The 27,583-nt window shown below is 45.4% G+C and overlaps 1 protein-coding gene across 2 annotated transcripts in view; it reads right to left on the bottom strand.

The window, feature by feature from the left end:
• Positions 1-805: 805 nt before the first annotated feature.
• vwa8 (von Willebrand factor A domain containing 8) overlaps positions 806-27,583 on the bottom strand; it is a 90,359-nt gene continuing 63,581 nt past the window's right edge. The window contains exons 38-46 of one of the 2 annotated variants that reach the window (XM_070437713.1): positions 25,058-25,166; positions 24,792-24,948; positions 11,692-11,800; positions 10,292-10,417; positions 9,216-9,374; positions 3,667-3,765; positions 2,931-3,169; positions 1,523-1,633; positions 806-1,065 (exon numbers count right to left, since the gene is read on the bottom strand). In XM_070437713.1, the coding sequence (XP_070293814.1) occupies positions 1,525-1,633; positions 2,931-3,169; positions 3,667-3,765; positions 9,216-9,374; positions 10,292-10,417; positions 11,692-11,800; positions 24,792-24,948; positions 25,058-25,166 (1,107 nt within the window). In that variant the 3' untranslated portion in view covers positions 806-1,065; positions 1,523-1,524. Of the gene's footprint in view, positions 1,634-2,930; positions 3,170-3,666; positions 3,766-9,215; positions 9,375-10,291; positions 10,418-11,691; positions 11,801-24,791; positions 24,949-25,057; positions 25,167-27,583 lie in introns of both variants that reach the window. The other variant, XM_023980825.2, reaches the window with a different exon arrangement.

The raw sequence follows: 27,583 nt of genomic DNA, 5'->3' as shown, positions 1-27,583 counted from the left end.
TCTCTCTCGCTCTCTCTCTCTCTCTCTCTCTCTCTCTCTCTCTCTCTCTCTCTCTCTCTCTCTCTCTCTCTCTCTCTCTCTCCTCCTCTCTCCCTCTCTCTCCCCCTCTCTCCCTCTCTCCCTCTCTCCCTCCCTCTCTCCCTTCCTCCCATAGTTAGCTGTGTCCCTAAATCCCCCCCTTCCCTCTTTCTTTTCCTTTTATTCCAGTCATTATGTCATGATGATCACTGCTTTTTAGGTCATGGCAGTGACCAGCTTAGAGACACACAGCCACAGAAACAGGGAGGAATATACTGCCACATATAACTCTCTGTCTCTCTCCCCCTTGCTCCCTCCCTCTCTCTCTCTCACTGGGTTCTAAGCTATAGAGAGACCACAGAGAGACTGAGACGGAGGTTAAAGCCACTCATAGACATTCCCCCAGCCTGAGGCCGGGACAGAACGACAAACAATATGGCCCACACAATTCAGACTTCAAAGGACACGCGACGCCAACCATACAAGCCATAACACAGGCCAGACCAACACTGTGCGTGTGTATGTGTCCGGGACAGAGAGAGAAGGATAATTAGGTTTAAGAGAGCACATCCTTCTTGGTTCCTGCATTTAGAATCTCTTTAAACTGGGATTTTCATTGAGAACAAACACTACAAGGACTACTGAGCAGCAGGCAGCACACTGTGTGGGGTAGGCTAAAGTACTGATCAAACTATACTGTTCTCTCCTCCAGGAAGTGTTGATGTAGGAGCCTACTCACTGCCACCTGTTACGATAAACAATCATCGCGTTTTGACATCTTCCTCATTCCCTCACAGTCCCGACATTCCACAGGAGCCAAGTGAGTGCTGGACACCACGTGTGTGTCTCTGTGTGTGTGTGTCAGGTCAAAGGCCACAAGACAAAGGAAGTCCAAAAACAGAGATGCTCTCTCAAGTTCACCTCCGACCGACACTGGACAAACAACGACTGTGTGTGTGTGTTTGTGTGTCCAAGGGCACCAGCATCTGCCCAAAACACCCTAAAACAACATCCTGGACCTCAATGTCTTGACCTTAGTCTAGGGGCCTAAGAAATGTTAATAGGGAGAAATGTTAATTAGCAGCAATGTCACTCTTATGTCACTGTAATGTCACTTCAATGTAAAGTTATAGCGCAGGGTTATGAGCTGTGGCAAAACACAACATTCATATATTTACATTTTAGTCATCTCATCCAGAGCAACTTACACAAGTAATTAGGGTTAAGTGCCTTGCTCAAGGGCACATGAGCATATTTTTCACCTAACCTTTCGGTTCCTGGCCCAACGCTCTTAACCGCTAGGCTACGTGCCGCCCTACATATCAGGCATTCATAAAATCATACATAAAAAAACAACATACAAATTTATGTCAGTAGGACATTCTAATGGATAGTACTGACAGCCCATTCATTGTGTGGCCCTGTAGTCCTGTACACAGTCATCTGAAGGCCATTATCATTATACTTCACACACTGTCCTGATAAGCCAGAAATGATGTCTCACTCTCAGGTACTGGACAGCATGGTGGAGGTGAAGATCTGTTGCAGGATCTGAGGGATGTGCTTGGTGTCCATGGCAACGAAGGACCGCCCAGCCGGCAACGTTCTCTGGAGCCTGGAGAGAGAGACAAAGACAGAGACAGAGAGAGAGAGAGAGAGAGAGAGAGAGAGGAGAAAAATGACAAAAAGGAAGAGAGAGAGAAGAGCGAGAGCGATAGTGACCTTCTACTGTCAAATGTCTGAACAGAAATAGATGGCAAGATTCAACCCAGTGTGTTCAGTAGCTGAATGTGGATACTCCAATGAGAAAGAAACCACACTTTCCGAGGACAAATGTTCCAGATGTTTCCATGAGCCAATGAATGAACGCGAGACAATAGTTGTCATTGACAGGCAGAACTGGGAAGAGGGAGATGTGGTGGGCAAAGTCAGTAAGATACTTTCACTGACTCTCTGACTCTCTGACTCTCTCTCTCTCTCTCTCTCTCTCTCTCTCTCTCTCTCTCTCTCTCTCTCTCTCTCTCGTCCTCATCTCTCTCTTCTCTCTCTCTTCCTCTCTCGTCCTCTCCCCTCTCTCTCCTCTCTCTCTCTCTCTCTCTTCCCTCTCGTCTCTCTCTCCCTCTTCTCTCTCTCTCTCTCTCTCTCTCTCTCTCTCCTCCCTCTCCTCTCCCTCTCTCTCCCCCTCTCTTCTCCTCTCTCCCTCTTCTCCCTCCCTCTCTCCCCTTCCTCCCCATAGTTAGTGTTGTCCTAAATCCCCCCCTTCCCTCTTTCTTTTCCCTTTTATTCCAGTCATTATGTCATGATGATCACTGCTTTTTAGGTCATGGCAGTGACCAGCTTAGAGACACCACAGCCACAGAAACAGGGAGGAATATACTGCCACATATAACTCTCTGTCTTCTCTCCCCCTTGCTCCCTCCCTCTCTCTCTCTAACTGGGTTCTAAGCTATAGAGAGACCACAGAGAGACTGAGACGGAGGTTAAAGCCACTCATAGACATTCCCCCAGCCTGAGGCCGGGACAGAACGACAAACAATATGGCCCACACAATTCAGACTTCAAAGGACACGCGACGCCAACCATACAAGCCATAACACAGGCCAGACAACACTGTGCGTGTGTATGTGTCCGGGACAGAGAGAGAAGGATAATTAGGTTTAAGAGAGCACATCCTTCTTGGTTCCTGCATTTAGAATCTCTTTAAACTGGGATTTCATTGAGAACAAACACTACAAAGGACTACTGAGCAGCAGGCAGCACACTGTGTGGGTAGGCTAAAGTACTGATCAAACTATACTGTTCTCTCCTCCAGGAAGTGTTTGATGTAGGAGCCTACTCACTTGAGCCACCTGTTACGATAAACAATCATCGCGTCTTGACATGCACACTACCCCCCACCTCCATCTTCTCACCTGTCGGCCTGGTCGCCCAGCGAGCCGATGAAGATGGCAAAGGCGTTGACCTGGGGGTCGGAGGTCAGGGCGCGGGCAAAGCGTTCGGGCGTGATGCCGTAGCGCTCCAGGTTGGCATCGCTCAGCACCACCACAAAGCGCTCGTCAGCTTCCTCGCGCGCCAGCTCCCTGATGCCAGCCTCAGTGCTCTCCAGGGTGTAGTCTCCACTCATACAAAACTGAGAGTGGGCATGCATGTTCTGGAGGGGGCAGAGAGAGAGAGGTGAGGACACACACACAGGGGAAGAGAGGACAGGAGACGAGAATTGGTAGAGTAGGGTAGAATGGGTAAAATAGATAGAATGAGGTTGAGTGGGGTAAAGTGAGATATAGAGTAGGGTAGAGTGAGGTTGAGTGGGGTATTGCGATATAGAGTGGGGTAGTGTGAGGTAGAGTAGGGTAGTGTGGGGTAGAGTGAGGTTGAGTGGGGTAGTGTGAGGTTGAGTGGGGTAGAGTGAGGTTGAGTGGGGTAGTGTGAGGTAGAGTGGGATAGAGTGACGTTAATTGGGGTAGTGTGAGGTTGAGTGGGGTGGTGTGAGGTAGAGTGAGGTAGAGTGGGGAAGTGTGAGGTAGAGTGAGGTTGAGTGGGGTAGTGTGAGGTTGATTGGGCTAGTGGCAGAGTGAGGTAGAGTCAGTGGGGTAGTGTGGGGTTGAGGAGGGTAATGTGAGGTTGAGTGAAGTGGAGTTGGGTCCGTACCTTGAGGACCTTCAGTCTCTGTTTGTTGTTCTTGGGGACCTTGTCTGTTCTGACCAGCTCTATGTCATAACCATCACCAGAATGACCCACAATGTCATACTGGAGAAAAGAGAAAAAGGGGGAGGAAAACGGAAGAGAGGAGGTCATCAAATAACTCAAGCTGAGGTAAAATAACTTACGACCTATACGTAGCAAGTTCTACAGCTGCACCATTGACGGCATTTGACAGCATACCAAGCGGGGCTGCAACTGGTTGGCATCCGACCGCAAGGCACTACAGAGGGTAGTGCGTACCGCACCATCCAGGACCTCTATACCAGGCAGTGTCAGAGTAGGGCCCTAAAAAATGGTCAAAGAGTCCAGCCACCCAAGTCAAAGACTGTTGTCTCTGCCACCGCACGGCGGACCAAAAGGCTCCTGAACAGCTTCTACCCCCAAGCCATAAGACTGCTGAACAGTTCATCAAATGGCCACCCTGACTGTTTTCATTGACCCTCTTTTTTTGTTGTTGTTGCACGGACTCTCTTGCACCGGCTCTATGCACACTCACTGGACTCTACCCACACACTCACACATACTACACTGACACTCCAACACACACACACACACACACACACACACACACACACACACACACACACACACACACACACACACACACACACACACACGCTGCTGCTACTCTGTTTATTTTCTATCATGATTGCTTAGTCACTTTATACCTACTTACATGTACATATTACCTCAATTACGTCAATTACTTCAACTACCTTGTACCCCTTCACATTGACTCGGTTATGGTACTCCCCGCACCTCTCTGATTCAGAGGGGTTGGGTTAAATGCGGAAGGCACATTTCAGTTGAATGCATTCAGTTGGACAACTGACTAGGTATCCCCCTTTCCTTGTATATAGTCTCGTTATTGTTATTATTTTGTGTTACTATTACATTTTTTGCTAACTTTGCTCACTTTTTAACTCTGAATTGTTGGGAAAGGTCTCGTAAGTCAAGCATTCCCCCTGCTGCTATGTTGGTCCACTGGCCCTGATGAGCCAGTGATGTTAGGGCTCATTATGAAGGGTCAAGGGTATCCTGTCTCTGCCAGAGCCCAGTATGTCCGCCTGGTCACAGACTTGTGCCATCAATACTATTTTATAAACTAGTTGTCACATAACCCAGGGTCAGATAAAGTGTCCTACAGTGGAACACCCCATATCTAGTGTCACATGGCATCACTCCTGATAAGGGCATGTACGGCTGCCGACTGAGGTACAGTGGCTTGCGAAAGTATTCACCCCCTTGGTATGTTTCCTATTTTGTTGCTGTACACCTGAATTAAAATAGATTTATGGGGGGGGGGGGGGTTGTATAATTTGATTTACACAACATGCTTTGAAGATGCAAAAATATTTTCTTGTGAAACAAACAAGAAATAAGACAAAAAACTGAAAACTTGAGCGTGTATAACTATTCACCCCCCAAAGTCAAAACTTTGTAAAGCCTCCTTCAGCAGCAATTACAGCTGCAAGTCTCTTGGGGCATGTCTCTATAAGCCTTGGCACATCTAACCACTGGGATTTTTGCCCATTCTTCAAGGAAAAACTGCTCCAGCTCCTTCAAGTTGGATGGGTTCTGCTGGTGTACAGCAATCTTTAAGTCATACCACAGATTCTCAATGATTGAGATCTGGTTTGGGCTTGACTAGGTCATTCCAAGACATTTAAATGTTTCCCCTTAAACCACCTCGAGGTTTGCTTAGCAGTATGCTTAGGGTCAATTTCCTGCTGGAAGGTGAACCTCCGTCCCAGTGTCAAATCTCTGGAAGACTGAACAGGTTTCTCTCAAGAATTTCCCTGTATTTAGCGCATCATTCCTTCAATTCTGACCCGTTTCCCAGTCCCTGCCGATAAAAACCATCCCCACAACATGATGATGCCACCACCATGCCTCACTGTGGGATGGTGTTCTTGGGGTGATGTGAGGTGTTGGGTTTGCGCCAGACAGCGTTTCCTTGATGGCCAAAAAGCTAAAGTTTAGTCTAATCTGACCAGAGTACCTTCTTCCATATGTTTGGGGAGTCTCCACCATGCTTTTGGCAAACACCAAATGTGTTTGCTTATTTTTTTCTTTAAGCAATAGCTTTTTTTCTGGCCACTCTTCTGTAAAGCCAGCTCTGTGGAGTGTACGGCTTAAAGTGGTCCTATGGACAGATACTCCAATCTCCGCTGTGGAGCTTTGCAGCTCTTCAGGGTTATCTTTGGTCTCTTTGTTTCCTCTATGATTAATGCCCTCCTTGCCTGTCTGTGAGTTTTTGGTGGGTGGCCCTCTCTTGGCAGGTTTGTTGTGGTGCCATATTCTTTCCATTTTTTAATAATGGATTTAATGGTGCTCTGTGGGATGTTCAAAGTTTGGGATATTTTTTATAACCCATCCTGATCTGTACTTCTCCACAACTTTGTCCCTGACCTGTTTGGAGAGCTTGTTGGTCTTCATGGTGCGCTTGCTTGTGTGGTGCCCCTTGCTTAGTGGTGTTGCAAACTGGGCCCTTTCAGAACAGGTGTGTATATATACTGAGATCATGTGACATATCATGTGACACTTAGATTGCACACAGGTGGACTTTATTCAACTAATTATGTGACTTCTGAAGGTAATTGTGTTGCTCAGATCTTATTTAGGGGCTTCATAGCAGAAGGGGGTGAAAGGTGAATACCTATGCACGTACCATTTTAACCGTTTACATTTTTTTTGAAACAAAGTAACTTTTTAAAGAAATTTCACTTCTATCGAATTTGGGACTTATTTTTGTGTATGTCCATTACATGAAAGCCAAATAAAATAAATGTAAATTACAGGTTGTAATGCAACAAATAGGAAAAACACGACAAGAGGGCTGTTTTCAGAGCCCTGGATCTATACTTTTTGCAAGGACCTGTACATCCTTTAAGCAGGAGTTTATACAGACATTGGTGAGCAATGTCAAGGACTTTCAGGAACTTTTTCAAAGCATTCATTGTAATTTTCAACAACCTCAATGTTGTATAATTGTATAATTATAACTTTTTTCTCAATTTGTAGGGGTGTGGACACTACAAAGTGTCAAAGCGTTCCACAGAGATGCTGGCCCATGATGACTCCAATGAAACAAAATAGGAAAAACGCCAAGGGGGATGAATACTTTTGCAAGGCACTGTATGTGTGTCTCACTGTTACGTGTGTATGTGTGTGCAGGCACGTGCACAGATAGGGATCTACCTGTGCCCGAGCACCTGCCCCTTTTCCCTCCCACTCGCCAAGTGCCCATTTGGGTGTTTTTTTGTATACAGCTTTTGTCATTGTTGTTCTGAACCCACTGCCCTCAAGTCGTCGCGACGTCGTCAAGTTCGTCACCCCCGAAACCCGTCCATTGGTCTGCCTTGTATGGAGCTCACATGCGCCTGGTTGTGCCTTTTTCTCAGTCTGCCCTGTACGGAGATTGCGTGTCCCGGGATTCCATAAATGAATGGCGAGATGTGCTCACTGTGTGTGTAGCAAGATAGCAACAGTACTGTGGCAGCAGCATAACATTTGTTAACACTTGATATACATCATCAATATTTGGTCTGGTTGGCTGATAGCCTACGGCAGAAGCAATTCATCATTTATTTCCTTGTAAAATCATAGCAGCAGGAAGGGTTGTGGAGGTTCTGCAGCAACACTGATGAATGTAAATACAATACTTTGTCAAAGTTACAGAATTACTGCTGTCTGTTCAGAAAGAAATGAAACAATTCAGAATAGCCTACTACACTATGAGTAGACTTATAATTTAGCCACAGAGGAAGGATTAATAGCTTCTTTCAAAAAAACATTATTGTGTGGGGCCCAATAAGAAGACAGCCTACAGTACGGAACGAGCGGCAAATCTGTCAGTGAACAGCATGACAAAACATCTTTCGCAATATTTCAAACACAATCGTGGGAAAACACCGGTTGGAAAGCAAATGGCTCCAGCTGAAAATGAAATACTCTAATCTGTCTGCTGTAGGCAACCAAAATATTTTATCAACTTCTAAATAGGCCTATTGAGCGAACATTGTTTTACAAAGTAAAACAAGAGCGAGATATAGGCTTTCGGCACGAGCGCATCGGCCATCGCCGGAGAGTGAGCTGAGCATCATCTCCTCCTCATATTGTACAATATGTGTGTCTCCACATACCTAGGCCTAGGGTATTGATGGATTCAAGGTCGTTTTTATTGATCTCAGATTCTCAGTTTGTCAGTGTCAAAGTAGTCTGTCATTTCCATATTTGTGTGGTATTAATAAAATATTCTGTCAAAGTCTACAGTCATGTAAAATGACGTGGAATTGCATGAAAGACCACATTTTTCCCAGACCCTAGGCTAATAAAAAATAAGCTGACAGCCTACCCTCTTTTCCCGATGTCAATCATGTCTTTAGGAGGCACTGTAACTAGCTTGCTTCACATTTGTGATGAGTGTGTTGTTGCAGAAATAAATAGGCCTATGGTCAAAATTTTTACAATTTTCTCTACAGAGGCAGTCAAGTGGGTGCCCTTTTTTATTTTGAGCACCTGCCCCCTGAAAGGTGTGTGCATGGCCCTGTGTGTGTGTGTGTTTATGCATGTATGTGTTGACTAAATATGGCCTTAGCTTCTTAGTGTCCTCTCTTTTAGAACTTGCATACAGGCTGGCGTGTGTTAGTATGTGTGTCTGTGTACGCACGTCTTATCTTAGATGTGTATGAGCAGGTGGCACCTGTCAGAGTGTAGAGCACAGGTGTGTGCGCGTTTTCAGATGCAGGCGGGTAACGCACGTGTGTGTAACACTGATATGTGAGAGGTAGGTCAGGTGGTGTAGAGGAGAACGCTGTGGGGCCATGAAGTCTGTCCACGTCCACCTGCTCTCTCTCTCTCTTCTCTCTCTCTCTCTCTCTCTCTCTCTCTCTCTCTCTCTCTCTCTCTCTCTCTCTCTCTCTCTCTCTCTCTCTCTCTCTCCTCTCTCTCTCTCTCTCTCTCTCTCTCTCTTCTCCTCTCTCTCTCTCTCTCTCTCTCTCTTCTCTCTCTCTCTCTCTCTCTCTCTCTCTCTCTCTCTCTCTCTCTCTCTCTCTGCTCTCTCTCTCTCTGCTCTCTCTCTCTCTCTCTCTCTCTCTCTCTCTCTCTCTCTCTCTCTCTCTCTATTATATATATATATATATATATATAGAGATACACACACAGTGGGGAGAACAAGTATTTGATACACTGCCGATTTTGCAGGTTTTCCTATTTACAAAGCATGTAGAGGTCTGTAATTTTTATCATAGGTACACTTCAACTGTGAGAGACTGAATCTAAAACAAAAATCTAGAAAATCACATTGTATGATTTTTAAGTAATTAATTAGCATTTTATTGCATGACATATATATTTCACTGATATTGCAGTCTGGACAAACCAACACATATCCTGTCTGTCAATGTGTCATCAAAACAGCCACTAGAAGATGTTATCAAAGCTGATCCTAGTTTTGTACCGATGGGCAACTACTGCGTGTGTGTGTGTCTCACCTTGATCTTCTGTTCGTAGCTCTCCAGGGCTTCCATCACCATACACACAGCTTCCATGGATCTCTCCAGCCTGCCGTCCACCCCGTTGAAACGGTACATGCTCCCTGACACGTCAGCTAACACACGCAGACGCTTTGGCTTCTGCTGCGGGCTGCCCAGCTATACACACACACACAGACGAACACACGAAACAGAACACAGAGGGTTAAACAGATATTATAAACTGGGTGGTTCGAGCCCTGAATGCTGATTGGCCAAAAGCCGTGGTATATCAAAACGTATATTTACATTTATTTTTATTGCTCTAATTATGTTGGTAAACAGTTTATAATAGCAATAAGGCACCTCGGGGGTTTGTGGTATATGGCCAATATATCACGGCTAAGCCCTGTATCCAGGCACCGTGCTTAAGAACAGCCCTTAGCCGTGGTATATTGGCCATATACCATAAACCCCCGAGGTGCCTTATAGCTTAATTATACACACACTTCCCTGTAGGATGGAATATTACAGGGGAACTGCTACTGTATAGAACTGGAACAGAATAATATTATAAACAAAAAACTATGTTTTATGTGAGAATCCCTACTACAATATTATTTTCACAGAGACAAGCTGAGGTACATTATCTTAATCACTCTTCTTAACATCAGCAAACAAACGCTAGGGGAAACCCTTTCATTCAGATAACTTCAAGTGGACATCTTTGGAAAATGGCATTGCTCAATCACATTACCTAGAAATAACTGATTTAATAGTGGGAGAAACATTTTCTTTTGTTTCTCTTTCATTATGTTACCATAGACGGCTGTCCTCTCTAGACCGACCAAAAATATTCAACACTTGGAGCTAAATGAGATTAAAACATGTGTATTTTGTTTCGTGAGTATGTGTTTGTTTGGGTGCACGTGCGTATGGGTGGGATGTCTTAGTGTGGGAACATTGTGTGTGTTGTTAATGCCTAGTTAGTGTGCGAGAATGTGTGTGAATGAGACCATAGATTTGCAATTCTAATAATCACACACACAACAGGAGTCCAACAATGCCCGCCCGCCCAAACCCATCCACCCACCCACCTCTGGATCCAGCTCTCCTCTGCGTTTGTAGATAGCCTTCTCTCCCGTCAGTCCGTCTATGATCTTAGCATCGTCCAGCTCTCCCAGTGACTGATTCTTCAACCACTGACGCTCCTTACCTTTGGCCTGGGGACGCAGACAGAGAAACACTGTCAACATATCCCCCACTAATCAACTCTGATAGGGATAGACTAATTCCCAAACAATCAGAACAATCTAGGGGCCAGTATCCTGAACTCAAATTAAGCCTACTCCTGAAAAGCATGAAGGATCTTTGAAAGTGTTTTTAGTCCAGGAAGAGGCTTAGTCTGCGTTTGGGAAACTGACCCTCAGTTATGTTTAGGAGATGCAAATGCAAAATGTTCTCTGTGCATTTGACAGTGCAAACAAAGAAAGACTGATTAAGTATGATAGCCAGAAAAAGGTGATATTGAATAGGGGTAGATCGTTTCCTAAACGGTCCATAACATGTAACAGCAGGACGGGTCACTGTTCACACATGTACTTTAGATTCTACACAGACTTGACAAGCTCTAGCAGACACAGCTAATACTACTACACAGTTGAGCGCACGCACGCACGCACGCACACACACACACAGAGAGAGAGATAAGAGATACATTATGAGATATCACATAATGCACAGTATGTAGCCTATGCACACCCCAAGCCCACAACATCCTAGTCCAGCCCAGCCCACCCCACCCCAGCTCCACCTGGCGTGGAGTGCAGGCATGCACTATATATACTTGTGAGGACTTTTTGGGGACCAACAATTCAAAATCAGATTTTCCCTAACCTTAACCCTAATTCTAACCCAAACGCCTAAAATATACTTTTTACAAGTGCGGACTGGAAAAATGTCCTCACTTTTTTTGTTGCTTTACTATTCTTGTGAGGACTTTTGGTACTCACAAGTATAGTAAAATGTTTACACACACACACACACACCCAACCCTGGAGCATCATAGCGCTTGGCCTCATACACTGTAATCATTGTCAAGTACCAAAAAAAATCCCACTCTTCTCACACCCATACACACAAACACAATTACACACGTACAGCTACCCACCTCTCCTAGGAAAAGATAAAAAGACAGAATCACATTCCTGAGATTTGGCCATACCCCTTGTCCAGGGGCCCTCATCTGGACAACCAATCAGAGTGTCCGTTGGGGCCAGCGCCCACTCCTTCCTATTATTTTCACACATACAGTATGGGGTGACTGTGCTCATGTCACATGGTGGCTATCTTAATGTCACCAAAAACGTTAATGCAGTCTGATTCTCTACCTATTTCCCACCCAAGGTACGCACAGTCTGCACTAGTTCTAACCCACTGAGGACTGGTATTACCAACATGGGAACAGTATTCTGGGACATATCGTGTGTGTTGTTACCTGTAAGCTGTCCAGAATGATGCGCAGAGACTGGACCTGTCTTCTGACGTTTCCAGAGAAACGCTCGTATGTAGATGCATCATATTCACTCATGTCTATCTCCTTCAGCCTGGGGAAAGAAGAGAGGGAGAGAGGGAGAGAAAGAAACAGTGAGCCACTGTTGCCATTATTCTAAAAGGAAAAATACAACCGAGATCAGAGCCAATGTGTACAACATTCATCCTAAATTAAAGGTAATGGGTGTTGACAAGCATGTTAGAGTGTGTGAGAAGTGTATAAGGGATGTTTCCATGAGTTCAGCACACCTGAGGAGCAAAGGAGAAGGGCCAGTCCTGTTTAATAAGGGCCAGTGGGAGGCGCGCGCGCGTGCGTGCGTGCGTGCGTGCGTGCGTGCGTGCGTGCGTGCGTGTGTGCAGGTGGGCTGACTGATGCCTGACTGGAGTGCTGCCAGCCCCTGATCCTCACACACATTAGCAATCCACGCAAGCATACACACACACACCTGTGTAGCCCAGGGCAGGTGTGTTGTACCCTCCAGGTAAGGGTAGCATATCTAAATCTCTGTGTTGACTGGCAGAGTTAATCCTTTTCCACCATGGAGCGCGCACGCACACACGCACACACGTCTAATCCAGGTAAATAGGGGAAGGCAGATATGAGAACAGCTATCTCCCTGAATGCCTGCTGGGGTATTGTCTATGAGGTGTTTGAAGTCTTAGCTGAGAACCAGAGCGTGACAAGATGGTGTGTGGTGTGTGTGTTTTCAGAAGGTGGTATTGCGGCTGAGTGTGTATCAGCCATGCGATCAGCCTGACTCTGTCCTATCACGTATCACAGTTTCAAACACATTGCTAACCCACGGGTCAAATCCATATCACTGGCAACTACGTAGTATAGAGGGTACAGAGAGACCCAGCCTGCTTGCTGGGACAGATGTGCACATTCAGCCCTTACTACAAGCCTAACATTCAGCTTCAATCTGCCCTCACTGCTAGCCAAACATTCAGCTTCAATCTGCCCTTACTACAAGCATAACATTCAGCTTCAATCTGCCCTCACTGCTAGCCAAACATTCAGCTTCAATCTGCCCTCACTGCTAGCCAAACATTCAGCTTCAATCTGCTCTCACTGCGTAGGCCTAACATTTAGCTTCAATCTGCCCTTACTACAAGCCAAACATTCAGCTTCAATCTGCTCTCACTGCTAGCCAAACATTCAGCTTCAATCTGCTCTCACTGCTAGCCAAACATTCAGCTTCAATCTTTCTCTCACTGCTAGCCAAACATTCAGCTTCAATCTGCTCTCACTGCTAGCCAAACATTCAGCTTCAATCTGCCCTCACTGCTAGCCAAACATTCAGCTTCAATCTGCTCTCACTGCTAGCCAAAATTCAGCTTCAATCTGCTCTCACTGCTAGCCTAGCATTAAAGGAGAATTTTGCTTTTTAATGACCATATCTCTATTTTTGATGTAAATGGCATGTTATAGAAGGGTCCAGACACTTTTGTGATTTAACTTGTTTTTGAGAAACTTAACTCAACCAGCGATTCACTTTCTCATCCTTGTTATGCAGTACGGGGATCTGAAAAAACATGAACAAATGCAAAAAAAAAAAAAATGTCATTAAAAAAACCAGAAACACTCTCAGTACAGTGATGCAGGTCTTTAGATGTTGTACACATGAAACTGTGTCCTTCAGAACTTTATCAGCAACGCTATATTCCATTTTGTTACGACACAAGCAATACCGCTCCGTCCATTCTAGCAGCAGGCTACACGGAGAATGGAACAGTTAGATAGGGGAAACAGCTCGAGTCGCACAAAATAGAATGTTGCGGACAAAGTTTGGAATGACACATTGTGTACAACATCTAAAGACCTGCATCACTATGCGGAGAGCATTTCCATTTCTAAAAGGACATATTTGGGTGTTTTTGGAGCATTTTGTTAATGTTTTTTCAGATCCCCGTACTGCACATTGAGGATGAGGAAGTGAATCGCTGGTTAGGGTAAGTTTCTCAAAAACAAGTGAAATTGCTAAAAAAGTGTCTGGACCCTTCTATAAAATGCCATTTACATAAAATATAGAGATTTAGTTGTAAAAAAAGCTAACTTCTCCTTTAAGCGTCACTCTGCCCTCACTGCTAGCTTAGCATTCAGCTTCAATCTGCCCTCACTGCAGCCTAGAATTCAATCTTCCTAGGGCCAGATGTCGTCTTTATATACAAGTATGACAAAATGGAGCCGACAGATGGTCGCCTCTCTTCCGAGTCCTTAGGAAACTATGCAGTATTTTATGTATTTTATGTATTATTTCTTACATTGTTACCCCAGGAAATCTTAAGTCTTATTACATACAGCCGGGAAGAACTATTGGATATAAGAGCAAGGTCAACTTACCAACAGTACGACCAGGAATATGACTTTCCCGGAGCGGATCCTTTGTTTGGACCACCACCCAGGACAACAGATCTAATCCCAGAAGCCGACCCAAAACAACAGCGCCGCAGAAGGGGCAGAAGGAGCGGCCTCCTGCTCAGACTCCTTAGACGTGCACATCTTCCACCACTACCGAGTATACTACTAGCCAATGTCCAGTCTCTTGCCAACAAGGTAGACGAAATYCGRGMAAGGGTTGCCTTCCAGAGAGACATYAGAGATTGTAACGTTCTCTGTTTCACAGAAACATGGCTCTCTTGGGATATGTTGTCGGAATCGGCTCAGCCACTGGGCTTCTCCATGCATCGTGCAGACCGAGATAAACACCTCTCTGGGAAGAGGAAGGGCGGGGGTGTATGCTTCATGATTAACGACTCATGGTGTAATCATAACAACATACAGGAACTCAAGTCCTTCTGCTCACCCGACCTAGAATTCCTTACAATCAAATGCCGGCCATATTACCTCCCAAGAGAATTCTCGTCAGTTATCATCACAGCTGTGTACATTCCCCCTCAAGCAGACACCAGCAGAGTTTATAAGGAAGTGCATAGGAGATGTTGTACCCACTGTGACTATTAAAACCTACCCTAGCCAGAAACCGTGGATGGATGGCGGCATTCGCTCAAAACTGAAAGCGCAACCACCACATTTAACCATGGAAAGAGGTCTGGAAATATGGCTGAATATAAACAGTGTAGTTATTCCCTCCACAAGTCAATCAAACATGCAAAATTGCTGGTACAGGGACAAAGTGGAGTCTCAATTCAACGGCTCACACACAAGATGTATGTGGCAGGGTCTACAGTTAATCACGGACTACAAAAAGAAAACCAGCCACTTCTCGGACACCGACGTCACTCTTCCAGACAAACTATACACCTTCTTTGCCTGGTTTGAGGATAATACAGTGCCACCGTCGGGCCCGCTAACAAGAACTGTGCCCCTCGACCTGCTAACAAGGACTGCACATTTTCAACACCATAGTACCCTCCAAGCTCATCATCAAGCTGGAGGCCCTGGGTCTCAACCCTGCCCTGTGTAACGGGGTCCTGGACTTTCTGACGGGCCGCCCCCAGGTGCTGAAGGTAGGAAACAACATCTCCATTTCGCTAACCCTCAACACTGGGGCCCCACAAGGGTGCGTGCTCAGCCCCTCCTGTACTCCCTGTTCACCCACAACTGCATGGCCATGCACACCTCCAACTCAATCATCAAGTTTGCAGACAACACAACAGTAGTGGGCTTGATTACAAACAACGACGAGACAGTCTACAAGGTGGAGGCGAGGGCACTCAGAGTGTGGTGTCAGGAAAACAACCTCTCCCTCAATGTCAACAAAACAAAGGAGATGATCGTGGACTTCAGGAAACAGCAGAGGGAGCACCCCCCTATCCACATCAAAGGGACAACAGTGGAGAAGGTGGAAAGTTTCAAGTTCCCCGACATACACATCACAGACAAACTAAAATGGTCCACCCACACAGACAGTGTGGTGAAGAAGGCGCAACAGCGCCTCTTCAACCTCAGGGGGCTGAAGAAATGTGGCTTGTCACCCAAAACCCTGACAAACTTTTACAGATGCACAATCGAGAGCATCCTGTATCACAGCCTGGTACGGCAACTGACCCGCCCTCAACCGCAAGGCTCTCCAAAGGGTGGTGCGGTTTGCGCAACGCATCACGGGGGCAAACTACCTGCCCTCCATGACACCTACAGCACCCGATGTCACAGGAAGGCCAAAAAGATCATCAAGGACAACAACCACCAGAGCCACTGCCTGTTCACCCCGCTATCATCCAGAAGGCGAGGTCAGTACAGGTGCATCAAAGCTGGGACGGAGAGACTGATAAACAGCTTCTATCTCAAGGCAATCAGACTGTTAAACAGCAATCACTAAATCAGAGAGGCTGCTGCCTACATTGAGACCCAATCACTGGCCACTTTAATAAATGGATCACGAGTCACTTTAAACAATGCTACTTTAAATAATGCCACTTTAATAATGTTTACATATCTTACATTACTTATATCATATGAATATACTGTAATTTATACCATCTATTGCACCTTGCCTATGCCGCTCGGCCATCGCTCATCTATATATTTATATGTACATATTCTCATTCACCCCTTTAGATTTGTGTGTATTAGGTAGTTGTGGAATTGTTAGATTACTTGTTAGATATTACTGCACTGTCAGAACTAGAAGCACAAGCATTTTGCTACACTCGCATTAACATCTGCTAACCATGTGTATGTGACCAATACAATTTGATTTGAATGTAAACTGTTGCTATTTCCTCGCAGGATTTGGTTAGTTTTATTTAAGGTACAAAATCAATATTGCACAACAGTCCCATACTCTCACACGGCACATAGCATTATGCAGTCCAGTGGTGATATGGTTCCCTCTACACATTCCTGTGTGACTCTCCAGCAGCCACGGTTACTTCCTCCAGAACGTTCCACAGACCAGACAGAGAACAGCTATCCCCAGCTATGGCCAAAAAGGGGGGTGAAAAAAACTGAATACTGGACAGAATACTGAATACTTTTTCAGGACAACAACAAGAACCCAGGGTGTGGCTCACTTAGGTTGCAAAGCTACCGGTAAAAGTTGACCAACGTTACCGGAATCATCAGTCATTTGGATTATTAACCGGTAATCAATGGCAATCTATGGTAACTTGGGTAATTTATATAGTATACATTTTTTATATCTGTGTCCTTATTTTCCATGAGTTTCTAGTAGACAGACCATATAATGGTTTAAGAGAAATTAACCTAATTAATGAAAAAAGCTTTGAATCAACAATGGCATTATTTTCTTATTTTATTTATTTTCAACTCTTCCATCTATCGTCTTTTTTCACAACTGCCACCAGTTTGGCGGCAAAACATTTCAAACAAAGACATATTGACATAATAAAATAAATAAAATGTGTAATTTTCTTTAAAGGATATTTCATGCTGAAACCTTCATTAAAACACCAATGATATTCAACTAAGTTCACGGTTTATATTTAGGATAATGTATTACAGCTTTGTCATTCTATAATTTATTTTTTTATCATCATTATTTCAATATATGATGATAAGGCCACACAGAGGGCCATAGATAATTATAGACAAATTACTCAAAACAGACACTAGACATTCTCTGATAAAATCCCAAATATTCCTTGAAAGTTACCAACATTCTGGTAGTTTATTGCTAAACTTCAAACGTTTCTAGTAACATACCCTCTCTTTGCAACCCTCGGCTCACTACACCAACACAACACACTCTCTCCACAGCACCGCTGTTCACAACGACAACACATCTATCAGTAGGGTGCGTGTGTGCTTGTGCATACTGTATTTCTGTGCCTGCATGTGTATTCACATGAGTTTCAGGTATTCAAATGTAATTTTAAGGTCTAAAAGAAAAGGATCTGACTGATGCAAAACCTTAAAGTCAACACAGGACTGACTGTTTACTCCTACATAGACAACTAAGACAACTCAATGAGATCAACATCTGCAAAGGTGGTCTGCGTGAGTGTGTGTGTGTGTGGGGGGTCTGTGTGTGTGTGTGCTTGTTTGGGTGTGTGTATGTGAGAGAGACACACGCGCACACACCGAGCGCGTGTGATACTACACTATCAAGACCGTCCTGACTGGTTGCATCTCGGCCTGGTTTGGATATTGGTCCACTCCCTTACCATCAGACAGACAGTATTGAAGCATGAGGTCTGATACCAACAGGCTCAGAGACCGTTTCTAACTACAAGACATCAGACTGCTGAACACTTGAACTGGACTAACCACCTGCATCTTAGCCACTGGCGTAACGCAGTTTCTCTGGACACCCCTCCCCCCTAAAATATCTATATTTTTTTAATGCGTCAGACAGACAGCCACTCACCAAGTATAGACTACCGATCGCTGACCATGGTGCTGAAATTGCGACATGTCTATGCGGCTGCCCATCGAATCGATGATGGGCTTTCTGTGGTGCCATGTAGCTTATAGCTTTACTTTAGCTGATGGATAAATGTTTATTGGGAGGCCTATTTTGTTGTCATTTTCTCATGTTAAGCCTAACATTAGCTATACACTAGCTATACACTATACACTAACATTAGCTATACAAGAAGCTATACACGGTCTCACAATGCTGCCATTTAGACTGCTGGCTGGTGGCAATAATGTAATTACTTGTTCAGTAATTAAAGTTGGAAACTCAAACATTGCAGATTGTACAATACATTTTCGATACAACAGCATACAAACCAGCTAGCAATAGATGTGTTTGAATATGCAACTGTCCTGTATAGTAGTAGTGGGTCAAGTCGCCACACGTGTTGTGACACAGTACATGTCCGGAAAGCGGATATCTAGCTGGACAGGGCTATGGTCTGAGAAAACGATGCTGTATATTAGCTGTTACTTACAAAAGGAAGAATTCTATTGTCCAGCAGGAAAAAGTCACATTGTTGGGCTTCGGTCTGGATCTGTTTAGACTTGGATGTAATACACAATTGAAATCTCCGCCCAATATCAAATGATGAGAGTTAAGGTCGGGAATTGTTGCGATGAGGTCAGCGGAAAATTTTTGCATCATCCCAATTAGGACCATAGAGGTTAGCCAGAATAACCCATGTGCTAAACAATTTCCCCATCACTATAATATATCTGCCATTAGTATCTGAAATGACTTTGGAGGAGACAAACTGGGTGCCTTTTCTGATAAGGATGGCTGCCCCTCTGGCCTTAGCACCGAAGTTGGAGTGAAATATTTGTTCTACCTATCCTCTCTTTAGTTTATCATGGTCGCTGGTCGCTGGACCGGAGATGGGTCTCTTGGAGAAAAACAATGTCCGGACTTAAGGACTTAAGATGAGCATACACTCGGCTACGCTTGACCACCTGGCTAATTCCTTTCACGTTCCAGCTGATAGAGCATGTGGAGCCTAGAGTATGTGAATTAGGCATAGTCATAGTAATCAGAAATGAATGTTAGTACGATCTGGGGCTGTCGCGGGGCAATACGGACTTTCAGCTCCCTCCAAAGATTTTCTATTGGGTTCAGGTCTGGAGACTGGCTAGGCCACTCCAGGACCTTGAGATGCTTCTTACGGAGCCACTCCTTAGTTGCCCTCTTCAATGCTCTTACTGAGGGAAGGAGGTTGTTGGCCAAGATCTCGCGATACATGGCCCCATCCATCCTCCCCTCAATACGGTGCAGTCGTCCTGTCCCCTTTGCAGAAAAGCATCCCCAAAGAATGATGTTTCCACCTCCATGCTTAACGGTTGGGATGGTGTTCTTGGGGTTGTACTCATCCTTTTCTTCCTCCAAACACGGCGAGTGGAGTTTAGACCAAAAAGCTCTATTTTTGTCTCATCAAACCACATGACCTTCTCCCATTCCTCCTCTGGATCATCCAGATGGTCATTGGCAAACTTCAGACGGGCCTGGACATGCGCTGGCTTGAGCAGGGGGACCTTGCGTGCGCTGCAGGATTTTAATCCATGACGGCGTAGTGTGTTACTAATGGTTTCCTTTGAGACTGTGGTCCCAGCTCTCTTCAGGTCATTGACCAGGTCCTGCCGTGTAGTTCTGGGCTGATCCCTCACCTTCCTTATGATCATTGATGCCCCACGAGGTGAGATCTTGCATGGGGCCCCAGACCGAGGGTGATTGACCGTCATCTTGAACTTCTTCCATTTTCTAATAATTGCGCCAACAGTTGTTGCCTTCTCACCAAGCTGCTTGCCTATTGTCCTGTAGCCCATCCCAGCCTTGTGCAGGTCTACAATTTTATCCCTGATGTCCTTACACAGCTCTCTGGTCTTGGCCATTGTGGAGAGGTTGGAGTCTGTTTGATTGAGTGTGTGGACAGGTGTCTTTTATACAGGTAACGAGTTCAAACAGGTGCAGTTAATACAGGTAATGAGTGGAGAACAGGAGGGCTTCTTAAAGAAAAACTAACATGTCTGTGAGAGCTGGAATTCTTACTGGTTGGTAGGTGATCAAATACTTATGTCATGCAATAAAATGCTAATTAATTACTTAAAAATCATACAATAAGATTTTCTGGATTTTTGTTTTAGATTCCGTCTCTCACAGTTGAAGTGTACCTATGATAAAAATTCAGACCTCTACATGCTTTGTAAGTAGGAAAACCTGCAAAATCGGCAGTGTATCAAATACTTGTTCTCCCCACTGTATGTGTATATATATATACACAACACACAAAAAAAAAAATATATATATATATATGCACACACACACACACACACACACACACACACACCACACACACACACACACACACACACACAACACACACACACACACACACACACACACACACACACACACACACACACACACACACACACACACACACACACACACATACATACATACATACAGTTGAAGTCGGAAGTTTACATACACCTTAGCCACATAGACCACCCTCTGCCCCCAGCTGTGCTCTGGACACCATATGTGAACTGATTGCCCCCCATCTATTTCAGAGCTCGTGCCGCTAGGCGACCTAAACTGGGACATGCTTAACACCCCAGCCATCCTACAATCTAAGCTTGATGCCCTCAATCTCACACAAATTATCAATGAACCTACCAGGTACCACCCCAAAGCCGTAAACACGGGCACCCTCATAGATATCATCCTAACCAACCTGCCCTCTAAATACACCTCTGCTGTTTTCAACCAAGATCTCAGCGATCACTGCCTCATTGCCTGCATCCGTAATGGGTCAGCGGTCAAACGACCTCCACTCATCACTGTCAAACGCTCCCTGAAACACTTCAGCGAGCAGGCCTTTCTAATCGACCTGGCCGGGGTATCCTGGAAGGATATTGATCTCATCCCGTCAGTAGAGGATGCCTGGTTATTTTTTTTGAAATGCCTTCCTCGCCATCTTAAAAATAAGCATGCCACATTCAAGAAATTTTAGAACCAGGAGCAGATATAGCCCTTGGTTCTCTCCAGACCTGACTGCCCTTAACCAACACAAAAACATCATATGGCGTTCTGCATTAGCAGCGAACAGCCCCCGTGATATGCAACTTTTCAGGGAAGCTAGAAACAATATACACAGGCAGTTAAGAAAAGCCACGGCTAGCTTTTTCAAGCAGAAATTTGCTTCCTGCAACACAAACTCAAAAAAGTTCTGGGACACTGTTAAGTCCATGGAGAATAAGAACATCTCCTCCAGCTGCCCACTGCACTGAAGCTAGGAAACACTGTCACCACCGACAAATCCACTATAATTGAAGATTTCAATAAGCATTTTTCTACGACTGGCCATGCTTTCCACCTGGCTACCCCTACCCGGTCAAACAGCACTGCACCCCCCACAGCTACTCGCCAAACCTTCCCCATTTCTCCTTCCCCAAATCCAGTCAGCTGATGTTCTGAAAGATCTGCAAAATCTGGACCCCTACAAATCAGCCGGGCTAGATAATCTGGACCCTTTCTTTCTAAAATTATCTGCTGAAATTGTTGCCACCCCTATTACTAGCCTTTTCAACCTCTCTTTCGTGGCGTCTGAGATTCCCAAAGATTGGAAATCAGCTGCGGTCATCCCCCTCTTCAAAGGGGGGACACTCTTGACCCAAACTGATACAGACCTATATCTATCCTACCCTGCCTTTCTAAGGTCTTCGAAAGCCAAGTCAACAAACAGATTACCGACCATTTCGAATCCCACCATACCTTCTCCGCTATGCAATCTGGTTTTCAGAGCTGGTCATGGGTTGCACCTCAGCCACGCTCAAGGTCCTAAACGATATCTTAACCGCCATCGATAAGAAACAATACTGTGCAGCCGTATTCATTGACCTGGCCAAGGCTTTCGACTGTCAATCACCACATCCTCATCGGCAGACTCGACAGCCTTGGTTTCTCAAATTATTGCCTCGCCTGGTTCACCAACTACTTCTCTGATAGAGTTCAGTGTGTCAAATCGGAGGGTCTGTTTGCCCGGGCCTCTGCGCAGTCTCTATGGGGGTGCCACAGGGTTCAATTCTTGACTGACTCTTTTCTCTGTATACATCAATGATGTCGCTCTTGCTGCTGGTGAGTCTCTGATCCACCTCTAAGCAGACGACACCATTCTGTATACTTCTGGCCCTTCTTTGGACACTGTGTTAACTAACCTCCAGGCGAGCTTCAATGCCATACAACTCTCCTTCCGTGGCCTCCAATTGCTCTTAAATACAAGTAAAACTAAATGCATGCTCTTCAACCGATCGCTGCCTGCACCTGCCCGCCTGTCCAACATCACTACTCTGGACAGCTCTGACTTAGAATATGTGGACAACTACAAATACCTAGGTGTCTGGTTAGACTGTAAACTCTCCTTCCAGACTCACATCAAACCATCTCCAATCCAAAGTTAAATCTAGAATTGGCTTCCTATTCCGCAACAAAGCATCCTTCACTCATGCTGCCAAACATACCCTTGTAAAACTGACCATCCTACCAATCCTCGACTTCGGTGATGTCATTTACAAAATAGCCTCCAATACCCTACTCAATAAATTGGATGCAGTCTATCACAGTGCAACCGTTTTGTCACCAAAAGCCCCATATACTACCCACCACTGCGACCTGTACACTCTCGTTGGCTGGCCCTCGCTTCATACTCGTCGCCAAACCACTGGCTCCAGGTCATCTACAAGACCCTGCTAGGTAAAGTCCCCCTTATCTCAGCTCGCTGGTCACCAATAGCAGCACCCACCTGTAGCACGCGCTCCAGCAGGTATATATCTCTAGTCACCCCCAAAACCAACTCTTCCTTTGGCCGCCTCTCCTTCCAGTTCTCTGCTGCCATTGACTGGAACGATACTAACAAAAATCTCTGAAACTGGAAACACTTATCTCCCCCACTAGCTTTAAGCACCAGCTGTCAGAGCAGCTCATAGATTACTCCACCTGTACATAGCCCATCTATAATTTAGCCCAAACAACTACCTCTTTCCCTACTGTATTTATTTATTTATTTTGCTCCTTTGCACCCCATTATTTCTATCTCTACTTTGCACATTCTTCCACTGCAAATCAACCATTCCAGTGTTTTACTTGCTATTTTGTACTTACTTCACCACCATGGCCTTTTTTTCCCCAACCTAAGTGTATGTAAACTTCCGACTTGAACTGTATATATACGCTGTCTGTTCTCGAGGTCCTCATCCTTGGAAGTGAGTTTGACGACATCTGATGATAGCCGGGTGACTTGCTCTTCCAGTGTCACCATTTTGTCGGAGTAAATATTGGCGCCTTCTTCCAGGCTATTCAGACGGGTGTCATGTCTCGCCAAGTCTTCATTAACGGAGTCGATCTTTATGTTGACCTCGGTTGTGAGAATAGATATTTGTGAGGAGAGGTCAGTGGATATTGACTCCACCTTAGCCAGCACAGTCTGTTCAGATTTAATGATAGCCTCCATTACCATGGCTAGGTCGGGGGGGAATCAGTCCATGTCAGGTGAGCCCGAGGCTTCAGCAGAGACCTGCTCCTTTGTGGCCCACGGCCGTTGTTCTCTTGACATTTTAAAATTAAAACGCAAAAAAATTCAGGAAAAAAAGCCAGATTAGTAAATTGGGTTCAATTCCTAATGAAATGTTACAAAATTAACACGGTGGGGGAGGTGTTGGTCAAGTGTTAATAGTAAATTGTTCGCCCTGGATCTGAGCACCGAGAAAACTAGTCTTCACATGTTGCTTTCAATTAAATCCCTGGTTTTACAGAAATCCCGCTTATTCCCTCCTGATTTCGGGAAATCTCCAACCAGGATTTCAGAAAACCAGGGAATTTATTGTAGGGAATTGTAGGGAATGTTGCAGGGAATTTATTGTATTTTGCAACCCTAGTCATGAGTGATGATCTAGTATGGAGAAATGGTTCTACTGTCACAGCTATTTGGAACGTGACTATCAGCATGTAACAACATGGCTTACACTAGGCCTGTCACTGACACTATAGGGAGAACGAGAGAGGGAGGGAGAGAGAAGGACACGGGGAGAGAGGGAGAAAGGCAGGGAGAGGGAGGGAGAGAGCGAGAGAGGGAGAGAGAGAGAGAGAGAGCCAGAGAGAGAGAGAGAGAGCAGGTTAGGGTAAAAGCGGCCAGTGTTGGAGCAGGGGCACCGAAAAAGAGATGAGAAAAAGGGGGGAAAAAGCAGAGAAAGTAGAGGAAGAGAACAGAGGGAGCCTTCATTGCTGTTGAAAGTTGTGTCCTCTCAACCCCATATCCTGAACACACACACACACACACACACACACACACACACACACACACACACCACAACACACACACACACCACCACAACACACACACAGCCCACACACACACACACACACACACAACCATCCAGACCCTTTGCCAGGAGGATCAATCGCAGCATTCATCCAGGCCCCAGCTCTGTTCCATCCTAGCCCAGGTTAGAGCCACATACCAGGGATAGCTGTTCAGGAGGAGCCCCTCTGGGTGTCGAAACATAAAGCCCTACTGGAGCTCTCCTTTATACTTGGCCTATCAGTTACACACACTGTGCATCACAGAGGCACAGGCAAAGGTTTACCGACACTCACCCACGCGCGTACGCACACGTACGCACACACACACACACACACACACACACACCTGGCTTTGAAGGCCTTCTCTCCCATCTCTCTGGCTGCTCTGCGGACATCCTCAGGGATAGCATCAATCTCAGCCTTGGACAACTGGTGCACCTTGTGACCCGCATCTAAACGGTAGGGTCCCCCTTTGCCACCTAGGCCAGCTGTGTCTCTGCCCCCTACAGGACAAACAGAAGTATTACACATCACAGACGCACGGAAACACACACATTTTATTGCACATTTTATTGCCTGTTATTACTATCATCTGACCCAGTGTCGACCCACCTGTACCCCCGGCCCACTGATTGCCCCCTACATGGGGGGCGTTTTCGGGGTCTACCTTGCCGTGTTTGGGGGCCGTCACATCCAGACCACTGTCCCTCTGGACGGTAATCTGAGAGAGAGAGAGCGACAGAGAGAGAGAGAGAGGTAGAGGAGGAGAGGGAAAAGAAGAAAGGAGATGTCAGTTTGTATTTCAGTTCATTAGTAGTCCTTTATTGTTTCTCCAAAGATCTGAGAGACAGAGAGAGAGACAGAGAGAGAAAGAGAGACAGAGAGAGAAAGAGAGACAGGGAGAGAGAAAGAGAAAGAGAGACAGAGAGAGAAAGAGACAGAGGGAGAGAGACAGAGAGGGAGAGAGACAGAGAGGGAGAGAGACAGAGAGACAGAGAAGGGGTATTGAAGAGAAGGAGCGAGAATGAGAGAGGGGGAAGAGTACTCTTATGGCCGGTGAAAAAAAAGAAACGATCCCAAACCCTCTTCAGCTGTAGACGTTTTCCACCAGAGCTCTATCAGTATGCAGTACACAGCAACACACAGCTCCACATCTCAGAGTACTCTCTTTCATTCAGCTAGATATGGAGAGAATGTGCAATTTCTCTCTCTTCTCTTTCACTGAAGACAGGATGGACAGATCAGGCTCTGTATCCATCCAGCGGAGAGAGGGGGAGCAGGAGAGAGGTCAGGGCCCCTAGCATTTGAGTTCCCGCTCAGTGACACTCTCTCAGCCAAGATCCCACACACACACACACTTATGCGCTGCTCACATACTCTCTCTTATTCACACTCTCCTCTCTGCCAAGATCACACATACACTCTGGCTAAGTCAAGATCACAGTCTTGGAAGCCAGGCACCATGACACGGACTAAGATGTGGATTCAACTCAGAATCTTAGAGCAATTTGACCCCTGATGTGTCCAACTCAAATGTTCTCATATAATCTGACACAAAGTTTTCCTTGAATAAGTGAAGATTTGACTGTTACTCCCCTTTGTGTGATGTGTTTTGATGTTGTTGTAGTGTTTTTTGCTGTATCATGGAGTGAGCCGTTGAATGTGTTAATTCAGCCTAATCTGAGAGGAACATTCCCCTGGCCGGACCCCACCTTCTCAACTGTCCCTATGGCATCAAGTTCCGACCCTGTCATTCTGTGTACAAGGAGTCTGAATGTCTACCTCAGGTTGGTGGAGCCTGGCGCTTGCAACGCCAGGATAGTGGGTTCGATTCCCGGGACCACCGTACGTAAAATGTGTGCAGGCACGACTGTACGTCGCTTTGGATAAAAGCGCTTGCTAAATTGCATATATTATGACTGCCAATATGACATGAAATATCCAGCTACATGGAGTCTGCTGTGGGGTAGAGGCTCTACAATGTGACACACTTTCTAGCAGAGCCCTGTGGGCTGAGCCCTTGGTTCAGTCTATAGGCTGATCTCTATATATACAGTAGGGCAGATTATACAGCTAAGCCTGATATTTTTATTTTATTTCACCTTTATTTAACCAGGTAGGCCAGTTGAGAACATGTTCGACACAAACAACAACACAGTTACACATGGAATAAACAAGCGTATAGTCAATAACACAATAGAAAAAAAAAGAAAGTCTATATACAGTGTGTGCCAATGGCGTGAGGAGGTAAGGCAATAAATAGGCCATAGTAGCGAAGTAATTACAGTTTAGCAGATTAACACTGGAGTGATAGATGAGCAGATGATGATGTGCAAGTAGAGATTACTGGTGTGCAAAAGAGCAGAAAAGTAAATAAAAACAGTACGGGGATGAGTAGGTAGATTGGATATTTTACAGATGGGCTATGTACAGCTGCAGTGATCGGTTAACTGCTCAAATAGCTGATGTTTTAAAGTTAGTGAGGGAAATATAAGTCTCCAGCTTCAGCGATTTTTGCATTCGTTCCAGTCACTGGCAGCAGAGAACTGGAAGAGGGAGCGAGACAGAGAGACGAGAAGGGGGTATGACTCATTACTAATTGTATCAGAGAGAGATAAGGCCATGTCTGCTCTTTTATACAGGGTGTGTGTGTAGACAACTGCAGGGGAGAAGAGAGAGAGAGAGAGAGAGAGAGTGTGTGTTGTGTGTGTGTGGTGTGTGTGTGTGTGTGTGTGTGGTGTGTGGTGTGGGTGTGTTGTGTGTGTGTGTGTGTGTGTGTGTGTGTGTGTGTGTGTTTAATAGACGTGCCAATAGCCCAGTCCAGAGGTAAAAGGTCAAAGGTGATATAACGACGTCATAGAAACTCTTAGGACACCTCTCCTGTTCACACGTGTGTGTGTGTGTGTGTGTGTGTGCACTCACATGGTTGTAGCAGACTGCATACCTGCTCCCATACATGGAGATGGATGCATTCTGTGTGCCACACACGTGTACGTGTACACACACACACACACACACACACACACACACCACAACACACACACACACACACACACACACACACACACACAACACACACACACACAACACACACACACACACAGTTCATATTCATCATGTGCTTTGTCCTTCCCCAGG

The sequence above is a fragment of the Salvelinus sp. IW2-2015 genome, linkage group LG36 (genome assembly GCF_002910315.2).
Source record: "Salvelinus sp. IW2-2015 linkage group LG36, ASM291031v2, whole genome shotgun sequence".
In the NCBI taxonomy this organism is placed as follows: Eukaryota; Metazoa; Chordata; class Actinopteri; order Salmoniformes; family Salmonidae; genus Salvelinus; species Salvelinus sp. IW2-2015.
Note: the sequence above shows the minus strand (reverse complement) of the source record. Positions and strands in the feature narration are given on the sequence as shown.